At 42.4% G+C, this 20,952-nt stretch overlaps 1 protein-coding gene across 1 annotated transcript in view; it reads right to left on the bottom strand.

Annotated features, from left to right (window-relative positions):
* The window catches only part of cdh13 (cadherin 13, H-cadherin (heart)), a 396,226-nt gene that overhangs the window by 155,343 nt on the left and 219,931 nt on the right, over positions 1-20,952 (bottom strand). The window contains exon 7 of the mRNA XM_084932749.1: positions 12,924-13,068. Coding sequence (XP_084788875.1) covers positions 12,924-13,068 — 145 coding nt within the window. The remainder of the gene's footprint in view (positions 1-12,923; positions 13,069-20,952) is intronic.

Raw genomic sequence — 20,952 nt, 5'->3', positions numbered from 1 at the left:
GCTTTAATTGAAGAGGTTTTATAAAAACAAAAGTTTTGCATTAGCTGTTTAGGAATTTCAGACACCATTTTCATTGTGCTCCATTCACAGTCTGCTTTTCAGTTGCTGAAGACTAACATAAAAGCACCAACTGCAGGCAGCTGTAATACGGGCCTTGCAGAGCATCTAACGGGAGGAAACAAAGCATTTGTTGATGTTCGTGGGTACTAAATTCAAGCAGTCACTGTTGTGAGCACCTTTAGGGGTAACCCCCTTTAGTCATTAAAGTGGGTTACTGTGGATCATCTGTGTCCATCTCACTCTATCCTCAGCATCCTCTGTCACACCGGTCCTCTGAATGTCTTCTTTCAACACAGCCACACATCCATCTCCTTGGTGGTCTTCCTCTTTTCATCCTGACAGGCTGATCCATATTCAGCGTCCTTAGTCCAACGTATCTACAATCTCAGCCTCTCTAACTTAGTCCCCCATCCATCGACCTGAGCTGTCTTACTGATATACTCATTTCTAATCCTGTCCATTCTTCTCACATCCAATGAAAACCAGAGCATCTTCAGCTCTGCACCTCCACACATCATACCATACCCTTCATAGCCATGTCTCCAATTATATATCAGTATCAGTTATAAACTTTTCCTTTCACCTCTGCTGCCGTCTTTCTGACACTCATTTCCACCCACGCTTCATGACCTCTTTTATTCACCTCTCTTGTGCACTGTTTGTTGCTTTGGATGGTCGACCACGGCTATTTATGCTCACTTTCTTTCACTATCTCTACTCCTTGCAGCTTAATTGTGACACCTGTCTACATCTCGTGCATTCTGTCTTGTTTCTGCTGACTTTCATTCCTCTGCTCCCCAGAGGATACCTCCACCTCTGCAAAGTCTCTTCCACCAGTTCACTATTCTCACTACAGGTCACAATGTAGCCTACAAACATCATAGCCCACAGAGACTCTTACCTGACCTCATTCATCAGCCCGTCCATCACTGCTGCAAACAAGGAGTTCATAGCCAATCCCTGAGGTAATCCCACACCCACCTGAACCCGTCTGTGAGTCCTACTGCATACCTCACCATAGTCTCGCTGTCGTGTTCTGCATCAGCCTCATATACTTCTCTGCCACTCCTGATTTCATCCTGCAGCACCACACTTCCACCCTATCACATTCTTTCTCCAAATCCACAAAGACACACTTTTAAATACTTCTCTATTAACACTCTCAAAGCAAACATCCCATCTGGAAGGCTCATTCTCGGCATGAAGCCGTACTGCTGCACACCGACCATCACCTCTCTTGTCAAACGAGCTTCTCAACTCTTTCTAATATCTTCATGGTATGGCTCATCAGTGCTAATAGGAATCTTTATATTAACCTCCTAAGACCTGAACTCTTCCACAGCAGCATTTTTAATTTCTCTTTGATATTTGGGCTGATTAGGACCTGATGAATGTAAAAACAAAGAATTACCAGATTTTTTTCTTTACCTAATTTTTGTTTCTAAGAAAAATAAGAGCCACATATGAGGATATTCATTTAAAATTTGGATAGAACAGTTGCAGCATAATGTCCTCGTAAGTGGATTCAGGCCCTTGTAGAGCAAGATTTAGTATTTTGGTCTAAATAACCCAAAATGTGATGTCCACATATGTGGACTAAAGTCTAATCAAGTCATTTTAATTATTAAGTAGAAAAATATTATTTATGACGCTATATTTAATTAGAATTGAATTTGTTTCTGGCATATTACATCTTCGTTTGAAACTCTTTGTGATTAAATTCCGAGTAAAGTCATTAAAGCGCTAACATAATACATAAAGCTAAAAGTTGACCAGTCGGGCTTTATTACTTCATGTGCATGGACGTCCATAAATGCAAAGGAGAAAAAAAAGGAAAAACTAATTTATCCTAACACAACAATACCCAAGAGTTAATTGGGCAACAGGCTCTGTAGATACCTTGGACATTAATTTGCCAGGCTTTCTCTGTGTGACAAGCTGATAATGAGGTATTGTGGGACAGCGGGTCACCTGGTAGGGTGGTGGACAGATTGCGCTCCAGCTAACAAAGGTAGAGAGAGAATAAGAAAGGTAGAGACAGAGACCATAATGGGACAAATGGGCACCATCGTGCTACAAATTACCAGCCAGTTTTGGTGTAATCTCTCAGCTGCATCACTTTCTCTCCTGAATCAATCGCTTTCCTGTTTTCTCTGCACCCGCCGGCTCCTGTTGGCACCAACTAAGCTCTAACTCAGCTACTCCACTAGGTTTCCTCAAACTTAGCAATATATTGATTTTATTTTGCTGAAGTTTTTCTTAGGTATGTTGGCAGCACGCGGTTACTGCCCAACATCGTGCAAAACAGTCGTGACGCAGCAAGAAAAGAGTTTGAGCTAACCCAGCAGACGAGATCAACAACAGGATGGAAGCAGAGGTCAGAGATGGATTTAATGACCGGGCATCGGACCGTGCTCTGTGCAGGGTACAGTTAAAGATGAGTGGCGATGTGACTCCAGATAAGAATTCAACGCAAAGCAGATCAGGTCGTGATACAGAGTGTTTTTGAGTTTGATGTTTCACAATGGTTATGAATGTGTTTATGGTTTGACCTTTTGTATTCATTACTTTAAAACACTGCACAGTAAGGCTTCAGAATAAATATGAGTGGTTTTCATTTTATCAACCTGTGATCATTTTTGTTTCATTTATTTCAAAACGTTATTACGAGAACGATGTTTCTGAAAGCGAGCGCAGCAGGGAAGACTTCAGTCAAGGATGTATATATAAGAAAGTCTGAGCTAAAGACAATTTTATCTCCTTTTGCTGTAGCAGCAGATGAGTCAGATCAGAGTGCCACTGCCTCACCAAGAAGCTCAGGATGAGGAAGAAGTAGGCTCTTCATCTAGCTACTTAGCCTTGCCCAGTGGCTCACCCTTAGATATAATTAAAACTTAATAAATCATAAATAAGATTAGTTTGAAGGCACACCTAGAGGTCTCTCACATATTAGTCACCATGGGAATTCTTTGTTTTTACGTTTTTAAGTGTAGACTTATAAAATAAACTGTTAGACAACAAATGTTTCTGATTTATTATTCACATAAAAAGTAGATAGGAAGGATAAAGAGGAGGAGTGCACAGAGGAGGCGGGGAATGATGCAGACGGACGAGACATCAAATGAGCTACCGAAGAAACGGAGAGGATCGCACGGCTAAGACAGCGAGCTGGCACAGTTTGTTACACTTCACATTTGTCAGGGTTGAAAAGGAGATCTTGTTGGACGTGCAGGGTCGGCTCCTGCTGCTAAAAATACAAATAATAACAACGTCGACTGGGGAGACAAACTGCATTGGTTTTGCTTTTGTTGACTTTGTGTTATGAAAGCCAATTAAAGCAACGATTAAGTGGAATTCCCGAACACTGTCTCACTTATCTGACCTTCATCATCTGCACAGTAACGTCTGTGTGGAACAGGTAAATCATTCTGGAAGGGACTATTCAGTTTTATTTTAATATTATTTATGCAATTTTTATTTACACAGCGCCAAACCACAACAGTCCCCTCAAGGTGCTTTATATTGTAAGGTCGACCCAACAATAATTCATACAGAGAAGTACCCAACAATCATATGACCCCCTATGAGCAGCACTTTGGCGACAGTGGGAAGGAAAAACTCCCTTTTAACAGGAAGAAACCTCTGACAGAACCAGGCTCAGGGAGGGGCGGGGCCATCAGCAAATGATAACATTGTTACTCTTAGTCGACTAAAAGCCACATTCAGTGATTCAGCACTTTGTTCTGTGTCATTTATCACCAACTTTACAATTAGTAGCTGACCTGCTGGACCTACTGAGCCACATCCACCCAAATATCCACAACTATTAGATTTATTATAATGTTTTTGAAGCCCCGCATCAGATTAATGTCTCATCTATCTGGTACTGTCTGATGAAAGACTTGCAAACGGTGTTTCATTCAAAAGCTGTGGTTTCTGTTTAAAATGCTGGTGTTCTAAATCAAAATGATGAACATAGTAAATGAGATGCAGATGATTCAGATGGTCAGCATTATTGCTGTGAGTATACTGATGTTATTATTATTATGATATTATTTCATTTAAAGCTTAAAGTACTGATCACAGGAAACATGCTCTATATTATTTAGTTTTTCTGTATAGAGACTGGTCTCCACCTTCAGTCTGAAACTATTGTGAATTCATTAAAACACAGGTGCTGATTTCGCCTGCTGTGATCAATGTCGTCCCTTCAGACACCCACTGATGATATATTTTTCTGATCTCCGTTTCCAGCAGTGCCGTGCTGACAGGCGTCTACTACAGCCGTGAGAGACAACAAACACAGTCACCACATCCTGTGCATCTAGACTATGCTCTGCATCATAGGTTCATAATAAAAGGATCCCTTGGGTGAACTGAGTAAGCGTCTGTGGAGTGATCGAGTGTGCCGGAGAGAGGGATGAGGTGTAGAAGTCACACATTTTTATATGTACTTACTTTTCCATGAGTGTGTCTACCTTGGGCAAAATGACAGTTTTACTCTCTTGATATAAAAGATATTTAATTTACCATAACTACTAAATATGGCCAATCACATATTATATGGTAATATAATATAAACAATTTATACCAAAGCCCTTTTTAAAGGCAATATTTTAACGTGTCCAAGATGGAAAGAGCACATGTGTAACTAATATTATAATAACGATGGCTCTGTAAGTATCCCTGTAAGCCATGGCAGCGAGCCAGAAGGAACAGTGGAAGATGGGACACCTAAATGGATCAGAGCCATCAATTATGTTATCATTCCTGCGTGTGTGCTGTATGTTTTTTAATCTAATCTCAAGTCAGAATGTCTGCTGTGAAAAAGATCTGATAGATTTGTAGATTTACTACATAGTCACATGCAATTACATGTGAAGTGACAGGAGATTCAACCTAAGTTGCTCATCCTTTGGCTAAAGCTCTACTGCATCTGTGTCTCTTTGTGTGTAAGGGATGAGAGCACAGCAGAACAGCAGACCAGAATCAGCCCCCACTCCCTTCACAGCAGGAGATCGGGCCTTAATTACTTGTGATATAAACACAAATTAGTCTGGAACACAGAGATTCAGCTATGAGTAATATCTCCATTTATACCCCATCATGTCCAATTACACAAGATGTATCACCTAGATGTTAGATATAGCTTGTCTGCATGATGTTGGCAACCAAAGATAAACACAAATTACCAAAAGAACATCACAACATTAAATTCCACGCCTAAAACTCAAATCTGACGTTTTTCTGCCCGTGAATCCACTAACAGATGCCCGTAATTCTCAAGTGACTCCTAAAGCTACTGGATGCTACTGGAAACACAGTTTATTACTGCTAAGACTAGTTTATACGCAGAGATTTCTTCTGGCAAAATACAATTAATATTAGTCATTTATATTCTCTCCTGCTCATGAAATGCATCTTTTACTTTGTATGTGCCCATTTAGCACAGATTTTGTACAAATTTCACGCTGTGACTGATCATGCCTTGAATCTTCTTCCCTTTGTTTGAGCCGTTTGTTAAAATGCTATGATCATCATCATTGTTATCATTATTATTATTATTACCTGACTAACTCAAACAACGTTGAGATGCTGTGTAAAATGTAAATATTGTATGCCATCATAGTCCCACAGAGTTTCCACAGATGATATTATGCACTGTGGAATTTTACACTGAGGAACATTATTCTGAAGTTGTTGCACACTTTTTTGTAGCTGAACCTCTGAGAAACTCTCTAAGATGTTTTTTGTACCCAATCATGTTACTGACCTGTTGCTAACTAACCTAATTAGTTGCAAAAGGTTTGTTTTTTACTTATCTGTTTCTTTTCACTACTGCTGACATTTTCAGCCTTTTTTGCCCCTGTTCTAACTTTTTTGACACGTCGCTGCATCAAAATTCAAAATGAGTATATTTTATAAAGTTTCACTGTTTAAACTTTTATGAGATTTGAAAATCTGTTATTATTATTATCATTATTATTACTATTATTATTATTTAAAAGAGAACCAAAGCCAAACCCTAAACGTTGGGTTTGACGTTCACATTGACTAAATGGTAAATGGTCTGTATTTGTATAGCGCTTTTCGAGTCCCTAAGGACCCCAAAGCGCTTTACACATTCAGTCATCCACCCATTCACACACTGGTGATGGCAGCTACATTGTAGCCACCCTGGGGTGCACTGACAGAGGCGAGGCTGCCGGACACTGGCGCCACCGGGCCCTCTGACCACCACCAGTAGGCAACGGGTGAAGTGTCTTACCCAAGGACACAACGACCGAGACTGTAGGAGCCGGGGCTTGAACCGGCAACCTTCCGATTACAAGGCGAACTCCCAACTCTTGAGCCACGATCACCCACTATGTAATATTGTGACGTCCGGTGAAAATCACCAAAACAAACACCTGTGTTTAATCTGTAATTTCAAAAGAGACATTTAAGGCTCACTGTACATGTACTGATGGACCGTAATTTAAGATCCCAGTTGTAACAAACACTGTATCCTACTGGGTTCACATCTTGGCTCTCATTTTACCCGCAGTCTGATCATTTATGTTACTCAAGTAATTTACTTACATCCTAAATAAATATAGTATCTACTCTGTATACAGTGCAGAAACTATCAATAACACCAACAAATCATGCAAAATTAAAAATAACATTTTACATCAAATTTAGCAGCACTGGGTTCACAGAGATGGTTAATGTTGGGAATTGAGAACCGGTTGTTGTAGAGAATCGGTGCTCGTTAGTCTCCCTCCCTATCGATCCCGCTTATCGGTTCTTGCCCTCTCTCTACGATCAGCTGATTTCGGTCTACAGCGTGGATACGGACATTACTTTTATTTTTCTTGCACAAAAGACTGCGAGCGCGATGGCAAACTGAAGACTGCTCCAGAACAGAAACGACGGCATTATACTGTAAACACAACTTTGGATCTTGGCAAGCAACCTGCACAGACAGCATGCTAACGCTAAGCTAGCCAAGAACCCAGAGTGATGTTAAAGCTGAATAAATGCTGACCCCAGACCAGCGCCGTGATGAAGCGAGCCAAATTTGTTTGAATGTAAGGGATTACACAACCTACATACCAACTCAGATGTCTGTTCTGGCAAGCATCCACATTAAAGCTTGTACATGATTGTGAAGTGAAGCATAAACTTAGTGTGGGTGTGAAAATCCCAACAACAAATAACACCATTATCATGCAACTATTAACTCCCTCATTCGCAGCCTTGATGCTGTTAGAACTGACTTGGGTAAAATGTGCATATTAATTTGCCACCAAAAACAGTCATGTATGAATGTGCTACTACTCCTGTGAGGGTGACATTCTTTACAATTAACAGTGCCTCGCTGTTCTGGAAATTTCTCAGGCTTTCACTTCTAAGTAATTGTTGTTTTGGGGGACAGATTTGCATTCGTTAGACAGTGCAGCTCTGTCAGGCAGAAAATTCAAGGGAGACAAACTGCAGAATGTCAGGTCTAGCTGGCAGGGAGCAAGACTGTTGGAGTGGTAACCACTTGGCGTGACATTTTTTTCGTTTTTACTACACCAGCTCAGATATTCAGATATTCAGATATTCAGATAGGGGGAATCTGGGTTAACAAGAATGAAATGAAGAGTAAATCAAAATGCAAAAACCAAAACAAAATCAGAAAACCTCAAAAATAAGAAAGAAAGTAAGCTAATTTAAACAGATTTGAAAAGCAAAGAGACAGCAAAACTGTTTACGCGTGTTACTGTGCACACAGCTCAAGAGAATGTAGAGAAAATGAAAGAGATAATGTGGAATAAAAACAAAAGATGGTGAGTGGAGGAGTAAACACAGAGTTAGGAGAGGGCTTGCCAGCAGACCCAGGCATTGGCTGTCTTTGTTATCGGTTTGCACAGAAATGTCAGAGCGCTGTGACATTCTCCCCTACAGCTTCCCCTGCTGCCCAGCCACTACTCTGCAGCACACATACCGCGTAGGAGCACATGCACTCTTATTCACATAACCTCATGCATGCACTGCAACATGACACAAATATAGCTTTCATTATTCACTCACACATGCCTGCAGGGCTGAGGCTTTGTTTGTAATGTAGGAAAGATAGCAAATATTGTCGCTGAAAAAAAAAGGGCTTGAAGGTCAATATTTGGCATGACCACCTTTTTCCTTGAACACTGCCTAAAGTCTCTTAGGCAAGCTTACTTGTAATTTATTTAAGTATTCTTCAGGAATACTTCTCCGGGTTTCTTGAAGGACGTTCCAAAGCCTTATTGGAGGCCCTTTATTCGATTCTCCGTCAAGATGATCCTACACTGCTCCGGTAACGTTAATGTCCGAGCTCCAGGCAGAGCATCTGCTGTGTGCTGTTCTGTCCAGGTATGCATTTACTGCATTGGCAATTGCTATACTGAAAGCTTTTTCCAATCCAAAGCTTTCAGATGATGTTGGACACTCGGTGTACATGCTAACAATGATTAGAACTAAAAGCACCTTTTGCCACTGATTTTCAGTCTAGTTCTTAGTCTGGCAGGCTTCATGTCAGGGCGCTCCTTTGTTTATGTGTCGTTTTCTGTTTCCTGTGTATGTCTTTTGTTGTGTCTGTGCCTCGTTCCTCTTATCTGTTTCCATGTTCCTCTGCTTGTGTATCGTTCCGTCTCCTCAGTCTGTTATGTGTTTCCTGTCTGCATTTTCCATGTCATGTGTTCTCACAGTCTTCATCTCATTACGGTTCCTGTTTTATTTTGACAGTCTCGTGTTTGCATGTTCAGTGTGTTTAGTTTTGCTTCCCCCGTGGCGTCGTGTTCATTTGTGTCAGCTGTGTTTCCACTTCCCTTATTACCCTGCTGTGTCTTCCTTTGTTCAGTGTCAGGTTGTCTGTTGTCTTTTGCGCCATGTCTCCATTAGCTTTCCCAGTTTAGGTTATTGTTTGTGCATCGCTTTGTATTTCTCCTTCAGCCATAATAAACAGCTGGCTTTCACTTAACATTAAGTTCGTTTCCACGCTTTGTTTTGTCTGCATTTGTCTCCTCTGTTCTCCACTTTAGGAATCTTTGGAATCACCTTGTTTCTCCAAAAAGTATTGGGGTCTTTTTTTTAGATATACTAGCCTTCTTCAGTTTGTCACACAGGTTCTGTATGAGTGATTTCCTTATTTAGCAGTAACAAAGCCTTGGTGTGGTGCAATTACAGTCATCTTAAAAAACTTGTGATTAATCACAGTCAATCCATGATTTAACACGGGTTTTTTTTTTGGCTTTTTCCCTTTTATAAATGAAATCACTTAAAATTATATTTTGTATTTAATTTGTCTTTGTCTAATATGAAAAGTTGTTTTATGATCTAAAACATGTAATTGTACATTCTAATATGTAAAAAACTAAGAAATTTGGAAGACTGCAAATACTTTTTCATGGCACTGTTTATGAAACCACAGACAAATATCCCCCTCGATTCTTATAGAGCTTATTAACATCCGTCATTGGATTCTTTATTGTTTGAGTTTATGTCCAGTAACTTCACTGTTGGATATAATGCTCACTATTCTCACGGCATTTTCTTCTTTGTCCAATAAGAAAGAAAAAAAAAAACAGCCACAGAAAAGACATTTTATTGGTGGCCCGCTGCCCCCTTTTGTGGTGCTCTACCACTTTTCAACTAAAATGACATGAAAGAAAGAAAAAGCCAGAGAGAAGCGTGTGCACCTTAGTGCACTTAAAGCAGTGCAATAATCCTTAACATATATTTTTTTGCGTTTGCTTCAATCCTCTCACAATCTGCAGTTAATGACCACCAGACATATAAAAGGATCAACCGGCTGAATGTATGAACTGAATGACTGATTTATCGTAAACACATCAATAAGGCTGAGCTGACATGTTGAATAAGTAGACTGTTCAGTCGACAGAGTTGCAGGCATATGTTAAAAAAAACGTACAGTCTTCAGAACCGCATCCTTCATCTTATCGCTGAGCTCAATTAAGTCTGGCATCCATGGCAACTACAGCACAAAGGAGCTGTCAGATCACACCACACTGGAAATAAAATCAGTTTATCTACTTTGGTTTATTCAGACAGACACTCTTTTTTAAAGAATACACAATAATTTAATTGCATTTTAAATTTGATCAAGCAGAGCTGCAAGATGGTTTCTAACAGATGATGTCAGAGCTGACCCAGTAAGCATTTTTAAATGATATTTCCTGCCACTGAAATAGAAAAGTCAACGTAAACCTGTCTGCTTAACCAACTCATCTCTAAAAGATGGTACGATGTGATGGTTCCAGGGTTATATGAGCTCTTGCACCCAGTGGGGCAAACCAATTAAGATTTTCCTGCCTGTCATATTTAATATTTAATTCCCATAGGCTACTGGTGCTGCTACTGGTGCTGCTACTGGCTCAGACATATACAGTCCAGTACAGGGTGTATCAACAAGAGCCCATTTTCAAAAGTCTGTATTTTTTTTTATTTCAAGTACTGGACATTTCTGGTGAATTGTAAAATACGTAGCAGGATATTACCTGCAAACGTTCACAAGTGCTCTGGACACATGAGATATGTCCGTACAATAACCAAACTCTGCCTATATGTTATGAGCAGGTCTGAAGTCACTACAGCCACTGGTGTTGTTACGCTACCAATACCGGCCACCACGTGAACCTCACGAATCCTCTCTTTCTAGCTACCTGTTTGAGTTATTGGTGATAAATAGCTGTGAATTAAAGCACTCTGGAATATGATTATTGTGTTTGATGCACCCTGAGTTTGTACAGAGTGGGCAGAGAAACATACAGTGACATGTAAACACCTCACACAGACACATGCATCACTGTAATTACTGAAAAAAGCCACAAGCAACAGACACAGCTTCGAGACATTCTCGGCCTTAGAAACCACATCGTGAAAATTTAGCAAAATAAGAGACCAAAACAAACAAAGGCATCCAATTATTTGGTATTTTCTTGACATCAGAGCTCAACAGTGAGACTTTTGACATGATTTCTGACATCAAAATGCGCTTTTGTTTTGACTGTATTATTCTAACAGGATTTAACTGTGCAGTTTGTCGGCCTATTATCTCGTTCTGTACAGCCAGTAATGACATGCTGTTGCTTACCAAATGTATACCATTGCATAAGCAACGTCTGCATTAGCAATTCATAACACAAGTCAGCATGAAGTTGTCAACAGCTCAAAACGTCTCTGTGGGAAGCCGTCTGTGTGTGTGTGTGTGTGTGTGTGTGTGTGTGTGTCTCCTGTGCCTGTTGACTCATCCATCTTATCTGGGAAGCTCTGTTGGTGATTAAGGTGTTTAGGAGTTTGCTTTTTGTGTTCACATGTCAGAACAAACACAGTGAGAAGCATCGTGTATTTATTTTACCATTTGTTCTTCTAATCATATAACTTTATATTTTACATTGACTGCATTTCTCCCAGAGGGTCTGTAGGTGTATACCTGCCCAACAGGGACACGCGAGCATCATCAGCACCATGGACAGCGCAACTATGACAGCTGAAAACACATTATGACTTTGAAGAAAACACTTTGCTCGTATGCACTGAAACAAGTAAAAGAAACAATAGTCGCTCCTGTTTGTCTTCAGAAAGCAGTGCATCCATTTGTGAAAGTTTGAAACAGCTTAAGTAACCCACTTTTATGTGACATAAATTGAAATGTGTTCACTACAATAAACCATTTAACGCCCAAACAAAACTTGGCAGAATTCACCAAAAGACATTATGTGCAAAATGTTACCACCTCCGCAAATTATTGCCTATGAATCATGTTCTATATAACCCGTGAAGAAAAAACAACATTTTTTTTAATCTGAAGTTTCAGCTTTATGCATAGACATCCTGCATTTCTATGCAGGTGGCAGAAGGTGAGCAAAATAGGACTTTTTGAGATCATGTACGTTTGAGCTGCATTTATTTATATTCTGGGCTCGAAGTGCGAAGCTGTCACATTAAAAAAACAACAGTTATAGCAGTGACAGCAGCTCAGAGAACGGGAAAGGAAGCGATGGTGACAAAGTGACAAATACATCTAAGAGAATATCAACATTTACACCAGAAGTCAAAGGTGAAGAGTTTTCATAAAGGCTCTGCCAGCCATGCCTCAAAATGATTTATTTTGAAACGCTTGACCGTGAGATGTTCGCAGCAGAGATGGGAAGAGAATTTACTGCAACAGCTGCAAAGTCTATAACAGATGTGACAAGATCACATTTCAAGTAACTACATTTAAAAATATAACAAAAATAATTTACCAAATGACCTGAATAATTCTCTTAATTTCCTAGAAACTCGTGTTTGGCTTATGTACACACATAATGAAAATTCTGATAAAGTAGAGAATAAAGTCACAATATTTGAATTTTCTGTTTAACACTCTCAATACCAATAATAATACACTACAGAGAGCCTATGCAACCAACAAGATTTCTTTTACTTAAATGTCCTTTATTTGTCCGTCTCTGTTTCCAAGGATACCATTACCCAAAAAGTGCTGCCAAACGATGTAAATGTTGTAAAAACAAAACAAAACTCATATCTGTATTGCGATGTGTATAAATATGAAAACAACAATACTTGAATTCATACAAACAGTAGCACAGAAGAAGTTCACTGCTTTCACTAATGATATTGGACTTTATGTGATTTTATGATTAAGGTTAGCAATGTGATACTGACTCTGCCACAAACCACACAGCTCAGGACAGAAGTATAAATGTCATCAACACAACCTTTTCTTGCTGTAGAACATCTCAAGTGTAACAGCCACACTATGTGTAACATTATTGTCTAGTTAAACCCATTTAGACCCCAGTTCTGTCCAGAGTCCCTCAACAGTCACCTACCTGTAGGGGATCCCTCCAGCACCTCTCCTGTGTACCGTGGTTCTTTGAAGATGGGACGGTTGTCATTTTGGTCAATGACATTAATCCTGAATACTTGTGGTCCCTCGATAAGGTTTCCACTGTAGTCTGTGGTCGATACCTCCAGCTGTGTGAAAGAACAGAAAGACGAGTTAAAGACATTTTGTTTTCCAGTTGTCGACTAACTTTTATTTAGAGCGTTCTTCATAAAACTGCAGGTAAGCTCAAATGATGTGCTGTTGTCTCACCGCTCTTTAAATACAAAGCCATTTGTCAGTAAAAATGTGTTTTATATTCGTCTATACGTAACAATGATGCTTGGTAGCTGAAAATGACCATAAAATAACTGACACCATAACAGACACAGATAGAACATCCACTAGAAATTAAAAAAAAAATAGCTAGATAAATAAACAAAAACAAAACATTATCCACTGATTTCCATTTCATTGAGTAAAATAAGCACCTGATCGCCTACAACCCAGAGGAAACCACAGTTTCCCCCAGGAAGAGAAATGCTGATTAGGACACAAATACCATCATCCCCACAATCAATCACAGAGGTGGAAACATTACTGTGGGGCTGTTTACCTACTGAGGGGCCAATGGATTCAGCCATGGACCATAACATTGAGGATGAGAACCTCCTACTTTCAGCCAGAACACTGGATTTAGGATTTAGGATTTAGAGAGTTTCTGTCAGGAGCAGTGAGACACGTTTCCTCCTTAGATGAGTGCAAACCTGGTGACCAACTTCAAGACACATCCTGCCCCGTGACAAAGGCTTCTCCATGAATACCAAGTGTTGCTTTATTTGGGGATCAAATACTTATTTCACGTAATGGCTTGCAGTCCACTGTGGCCTCTTTTTTCTATGACTATATATGTTGTATTCTTTGTGAGCACTCACAAAAATACCTATATAAGACATAAGGCAAACACTGATAACATATAAGACTTATCCTGTACTCAGTTTACCTCCTTTACCTCACTGAGGGATCTTGTATTGGCCTACATTAAATATTAATGTTTGCAGTTTTCCTTATGCTGCAGTACTTCTTGTGATTCAAGTGTAGCACAACATCCCAGTGTACTTCAGACCCAGCAACACACTCAGACAGAAACTGGTTCACCTGAAAGACAAAACTCCAAAACACAAACTTAACAATGTGGTGTTTGCTGTACAGTGCAGCGAGGAATACCCAGACCTCTGCATTGGAGAGACCAAACAGCCACTTCACAAGCGCATGGCACAACACAGAAGAGCCACCTCCACAGGACAAGACTCAGCTGTCCATCTGCATCTTAAGGATAAAGGACACTCTTTCGAGGATGCCAATGTTCACATTTTGGACAGAGAGGACAGATGGTTTGAAAGAGGAGTGAAAGAAGCCATCTATGTCCACTGTAAGCGACCATCTTTGAACAGAGGCGGGGGTTTACGACACCAACTCTCTGCCATCTATAATCCAGTTTTGAGTTCCCTCCCCAGACGCCTTAACGCCCACTCACATCCTGGGCCATCTGACCTCAGGAAATCACATGATAGGGTGGGGCCAGGTCTCACAATGAGCTCACCTGAAACTCTGGCTGATTGTGACCCACACCCGCTTTCACACTGTGGACAAGAGATATTTTATTTTGTATTCTCATGGTGACAATTTATAATCAGGGCTATCATTGATCAATCATTCATCATTGTTGAACCAGTTGACAGAATAATCTCTGAATTATATCTATGGTAATCTGATCAAAATATTAATGTATGCATATTATCATCACTTTAATTAGTCTATTGTTGTTCTCTATTATTCTATCTGCTTAAGCTGTTGCAAATGGTATCCATATCATTGTATTCACACCTCTCGAAGCTGTGGGTCCAGTAGGGCCTTCTACATTCACTTACACACATATTCAGGCCTACACCAACATGCACATAGAGAGTCATGGAAAGTACGCACGTTCACTCCTGCACGTACTAAGAACAGGGAGGTCGTCTCAGGACAATCTCTCGGTTGGACACACAGTCTCACAAAACTGCACAACATATCACACACTTGTTTGTCTCGAAAGTAGTATTGGATGCCTATATAAGGAGAACTTTGGAACTGTTATCATTTCCAGTAAGATCTAGCTGTGACGTCATCAGGGTAATATAAGGATGGGGAGCGGTCTGCTCGTTGAAGATTGTAAGATTGTTGTTGCAAGTTTCTTCCCACACTCTGCGCAAGTGTGTAAATAAAGATCACTATTTTTGGCACCTACCTGGACTCAGTCTGCTTACTTCTCTTGCCCAAATCGAACGAGTTTTCAACAATTCTTGGTGCCGAAACCTGGTTGGGGAAGAGAGGAGCGTGCGGCTTGGAGGTGCCAAAGGGACGGAAGGCCAGCAGCTTATCTGAGTGACACGCCAGGCGAACTAGAAGGTGAGTGCCACCTGTTGATTTTTATCCAAAGGCGCTAAATTGGAAGTTAAAACTAAATTTAATAATATTCACTCAGTATGGGCTTCTGGTGTCTGTCCATAGTGATTTTGGGGTAATTAGTGCTAAAAGCAGGGAATATTGGACTGACTAAATTTATTGCTGTTTATTTTGGGGGGAATTTTGAGTTAAGAGGTTATGTGTTTAAGTCAATACGGTGTGTGTTTAAAGTGATGTGGGTTGACTGGGGAGGCCAGCCAGCCAACCAGTAGTTTAGGGTATTCGGTCTGATTGATCAGCAGAACGCGGTTCGGGCGTCGAAATAACCGCGGGCTAAGACCCGGGAGTGATGCTTATAATACACTTGAATAAATTGTCTTAGGACTGGGGCGCGGCCCCTAAGAGCGCAGTTGCTCAGCGGGTGGCGGCGACCCCTGATCGTGGACGCACGGTCAGGTTAAAAGCTCGGGTGGTACCCGGGGGATTTCGAGCCCCCCTTAAAAACTAAAGTGATCAAGGGGATCACTTTTCTTACTGCGCTGTTTGAGTGACAGGGTGCGACCCGGCTGTGACTATTTAACGTCGGGGACTTGTGAACTTTAAGTAAAGCCAAAAGCGTGAACTGGGATATTTCACGTGGCTGGTGGAGGTCCTTGTTGCCTGGCGGGGAGCAGTTATAAATTAAGTAGGGCTTAGGAATCTGACCGCTTTCGGCGGGGGCGTCCTCGAAGCGGGTTTAATTGATTAGCAAGGCGCGGCCCTGGGCTGAAAGATGCTTTTAAATTAGTCAAAAACTTAGGAATATCGGTAGAGAAATAAAGAAGATAAGTTGTTCTGGCATATGGTGTTTTCATACGTTTATATGGGCCCATGTGTAAATAATGTGTAAATAAGGTGTAAATTAGCGGTATAAACTGTCTGTTGAATTTCTCCTGTGTGGTTGCAGAGTGAAAAAAGGAAAACTCTTTTCTTTTCTCTCTCTGAGAGGAGGAGAGGGGGCTCTGTGGGGAGCTCTGTGTGTGTGTGTGTACTTGCTGGCTTTGTTCCATCTCCCTACTTCTCCATTTCTCTGCTTCTCAGTTTTCTTTTTGGGTAGGTGAAGGTGTGTTTCAGAAGTGTGGTGAAAGGATTTCAATATATTAAATAAACTAAATCTTGTAGTCTTGTGTTTGTGATTTCATAGTGTATATAAAGTCTTTTAAAGATCGGGTGAGTCTCTCGCTATAAGGAGGGAAACGGCGTGCATAGTAGATTGACTGGATTATTCTCATGTGTGAAAATTTTGTAGTTGTTAGGGAAGTGAATGTGAGAGTGAATTTTTGCTGGCTTTGGGTGCTTAAATTGTTGCAGTAGACGTTTGTGAAGTTTTGTCTTGAAAGGAGCATTAGAGAGTGTGTGTGTGTGTGTGTATGTGTGTCTGTGGGCGGTTTCTCCCCGGCTAGAGCCTAGCGGAGGTTAAGCTTGACCAGCTTGTGGGATTCTGACTGCCGAAAGGGGAACTACAGTGAGGCAACCCCAAAGGGAGGAGCCTAAGAGCGGCCATTTTGGTAAAGGTAAGTGAGGTCGAAAAGCAAAATGGCTGAAGAGGAAAAGGTGACCCCTGATGGGGGAAAGAGATACAAGCCACTGAAGGACCAAATACAGCAATTGAAGAAAGCAATTAAAATTACTGCTGAGGGGACTTCAAAGGAGATTGCCCGCCAGTGTCAAGATCTGGAAAGAGAAGTGAAGGAATTATGTGAAAATCAACAGAAGACATTGGAGGACAGAACTCCTCTTCACTCCATCTTCCAAGTTGAAGGTGAGAAATGTGAGAAGAGAATCAAAGAGCTTGAAGAGGAACACTTGGGACGTTTTCAAGGGAGAAAAGTGAAGGCAGAAAAGAAGCTCATGATTGGAAAACAAAATAAGTATTGCAAGCTTATGATTGTCTCCCAAGGCGTTTCTCACTGGATGCAAGAGGAAGTGAATGACACCAAACCAGTCTTAATAAAAGAAGCCGAGGCTGAGGGAATATTATATCCCAGCCTGAAGGAATTCTTGAGTGCCCCACCCCCTCCTTATATCTGTCCAGTGGTGACTTTGGAGGGTGGCACCCTGTGGGGGCCGGGAGGAAAAACAGGAACAGTTAAGGGAGGAATTGTGGAAGTACAGGAGAATCCTATACCATCGACATCTGCTCGGGGCATAGAGGAGGCAGACACAAGAGTGGCGCAGCCTCAATCAGTGGCACCTACACAAAAAGTGATGCAGCCTCAATCAGTGGCAGCTGCATCAGAAGTGAGTCAGCCCCACCCAGCTGCTGGGACATCACAAGGAATTACTACACGGGGGGTGATCTTGATCCCTCCCTCTCTTTTCAGCCCAGATGGAGCTACAGAAGAAGCTCAACCTGTGGCTTCCATGAGTACAGGTCAGGTGACACCGCAACAGCCCAGCCAGGGAAATGCATCCCAGGAGGTCTGGACTTCAGAGGAAGATTCACCTTCACTGCAGTTTCAGAGGCAGCCATTAAAGGCGAACCAAAAAACCAGTCAGAGGTCAAAGGTTGACAACCCTGAGGAAGAACAGTGGCAGGGCCATGTTGTTGGGAAAATATCTGACAACCGGGAGGCCGTGATAAAGTTGGAACAGACCTTGAAAAGACTGGAGGAAGAAGGCGTAGCAACACCACGGCTATTAGCACAAACGCTTGAGGCATTGGAAAAGGACTTGGCGACCTCTGTAAGACAATCAAGAAAATCTAGAGAAGTGTCGAACCTGGAAATGGGAGGACTCGCCCCAAAGTTTCAGGGTCTCCCAGGAGTGAAGACGCTTCGCTCTGGGAGGGTTCTGGAAGAAGTAAGAGACAAAAGACCGTCGATCTTTGAAAAGAATCGGAAGCAGAGCGTTGCATTGCAAACCGGAGAAGGGCAGTGTGACATAGAGGAGGAATTGCCCCTCACTATGCCTTTACTGACGGGTTCACAGGGCGAACCAGTCTACCATCCCTATAATATCAGAGATCTTGAGGCTCTGGTGAAGCAGCTGCCCCCGATCACAGAGGGAGGAGCGGCTTGGTTGAGAAGACTAGGAAGTCTTACAGAAGGAGAAGAACTTGCCCTGGGAGATTTTCGTGCTATCGGTGGGAGGACCTTCAGAGGTGGAGGCCTCGCAGACGTGGAAGAGATAGCAAGAACTGTATGCCAACCAAACGATGTCCCCTATGCAAGGGTGCGAAATGCTCTCTCTGATGCAGTGCGTGAGAAGTATCCGACCCATAATATTGGCACTACACCTAGGATTGTTTGGAGCCCAGAACATTCCCCTAGAGAGTTTATAGAGCACGCAAAAGAACAGTGGATTCTCCAAACTGGGGAGCATCCTGGGCAAGATGGGGAACCTCGGGCGTGGTTCCGATGTGCGGTGTTAGCAGGTCTGCCAGAACGAGTGAGAGCAGATCTACAGAAGAATCCAGACTTTGCGGTGGCGGATTCAGCAAAATGGGAGAGGCATATCATACATCGACTTGAGCTGGAAAGAGACGAGGTGAGCAAGAAAAAACAGGAGCTGGAGGAGGCGCAAGGGCAGTTAGTAAAATTGAAATTGGCTGAGGCGAGAGAAAAACTAAACGAAAAGAAAAAGGAAAACAAAGATGGAGCTAAGAAGATGCTGGTGGCGCAGCCACAGGGCAATCCGGAGCCTGATTGGCCAGATCTGGATCCGGTTCTGTACCCTGATGACCGATGGCCCGCCAATGGACCAAGGCAAGGAAGACCCGCGGGGAATTGGGGGGCTACTAGGTCGTTGAGGGGGCGTGGTGGATCTCAAAGAGGAGGCGGACCAAGGGGCCGTGGTCTGGGGGGACCTATGCTGGACCCGAATGTATGCAGAAGGTGTGGAGGACGAGGACATTGGGCTCGTGATTGTCCTACACCACGACAGCTAGAACTTGGTTATCCATCTCCACCCCAGGCACAGGGAGCTCTTCGAGGCAGAGTGGTCCAGACAAGGGGACATCAAGCTCCAAACCCAAGCATGGCGCCGGTGGCTCAGTATCCCCTGGCCTACTGGGGCGGAGAGGAGGAGCTGTACTGACGGGACCCACAGAGACAAGACGACATGGGAATGGCAGATCCGATGTTGTCAATGAGTGTGGAAGGGACTGAAATGACCTTCCTTGTGGACACTGGAGCTACTTACTCAACGCTGAGACAAAGACCAAGCAGTGTCACACTTTCCGAACACACGGTTAGTGTGGTGGGTTTCTCTGGGGTTCCAATGACTCTGCCAATAACCAATCCAGCCCGGACGGTGCTGGGAAATCAGACATTGAAGCACAGTTATGTGGTGTCTCCTCAGGTGCCAGTGAATTTGATGGGCAGGGACCTGCTCATTAAATTGGGAGCCACTGTCATGTGCTCAGCTGATGGATTAACAGTTACACTTCCAGGAGGAAAAGAGTTTCTGTGCCTGGGGACAATTTCAAAGAACCAGTATTTGCTGAAAGACTGTGAACAACCTACAGCTGACATTTACTGGGGTCGGTTGGTGGATGAAGGTATTTTGAGACTGTATCAGCTGTGGAAACCTTGGATTATGGCCTTGGCTGTCTATTCTTCTCCGCGAGATCCATGCCACGTGACCCTCTATTATGATAAGAACGAGGATGAAATCTATAGGGACCTGTTCCAGTCTGACCTTGAAGGTCAGACCTGGAATGTGTGTTCTCAGAACATCTATGTCGGTCCTGAAGGCGTCGCTGCAGGAGTAAATTTAACCGAAGAACAACGGCCTTGGTTCAAAATGGGACCTGATTCAGTGCCCCATATTACATTGGCGGTCCATGAGGGTCATCAGGCGAAGGAGCTGGGAACAATGGTCAAGAGAGCCCTCGATGAACCGGGCTGGCAAGCTACTCAGATTCCAGACGTTTGGTACTCGCCAAAATGCAAAATTTACCGTATCACTTGTCTATCAGAGGACACAGTGATATTGGAGCATGAACAAATCTCAAGAATCCATGGGAGAGAAAGAATAGACCATGCGGATGCAGTTGCCGCACTTGCGACTCTTCCTGGCACCTTATGGTCAGCTGGGTCTACAGATGTGGGCCTGGCAACTTGCTCGCCTGTTTTGTTCCAGCTGAAGTCTGAAACACCAATTTGGAAACCGCAGTATAGGCAAAAGAGAGCAGCTGAAGAGGGAATTGCAGAAACCATTGAAGGGCTATTGAAAGTAGGGGTGCTTGAGCCCTCTCAATCTTACTGGAACACTCCTATTTTGCCAGTAGAAAAACACGGGACAGGAAAGTACAGAATGGCACATGACTTAAGAGCCATTAATGCCATTTTACGTACTGACACGGTGCCTGTCCCAAATCCCTACACGGCATTGACGGCATTAACACCAGAACAGAAGTGGTTTACATGTATTGATCTAGCGAATGCATTTTTCTGTCTCCCATTACATGAGTCTCTGAGAGACATTTTTTCATTCACATACAGGGGGCAACAGTATAGATACACACGGTTGCCACAAGGGTTTGCACTCTCCCCGGGCATTTTCAACCAAGTGTTGAAAGAAGCTCTATCGCCATGCCACCTACC

This window comes from Perissodus microlepis, chromosome 7, assembly GCF_051167445.1.
Source record: "Perissodus microlepis isolate ML-2025 ecotype Zambia chromosome 7, ASM5116744v1, whole genome shotgun sequence".
NCBI lineage: Eukaryota > Metazoa > Chordata > Actinopteri > Cichliformes > Cichlidae > Perissodus > Perissodus microlepis.
This window is presented reverse-complemented; position numbering and strand designations above follow the sequence as displayed.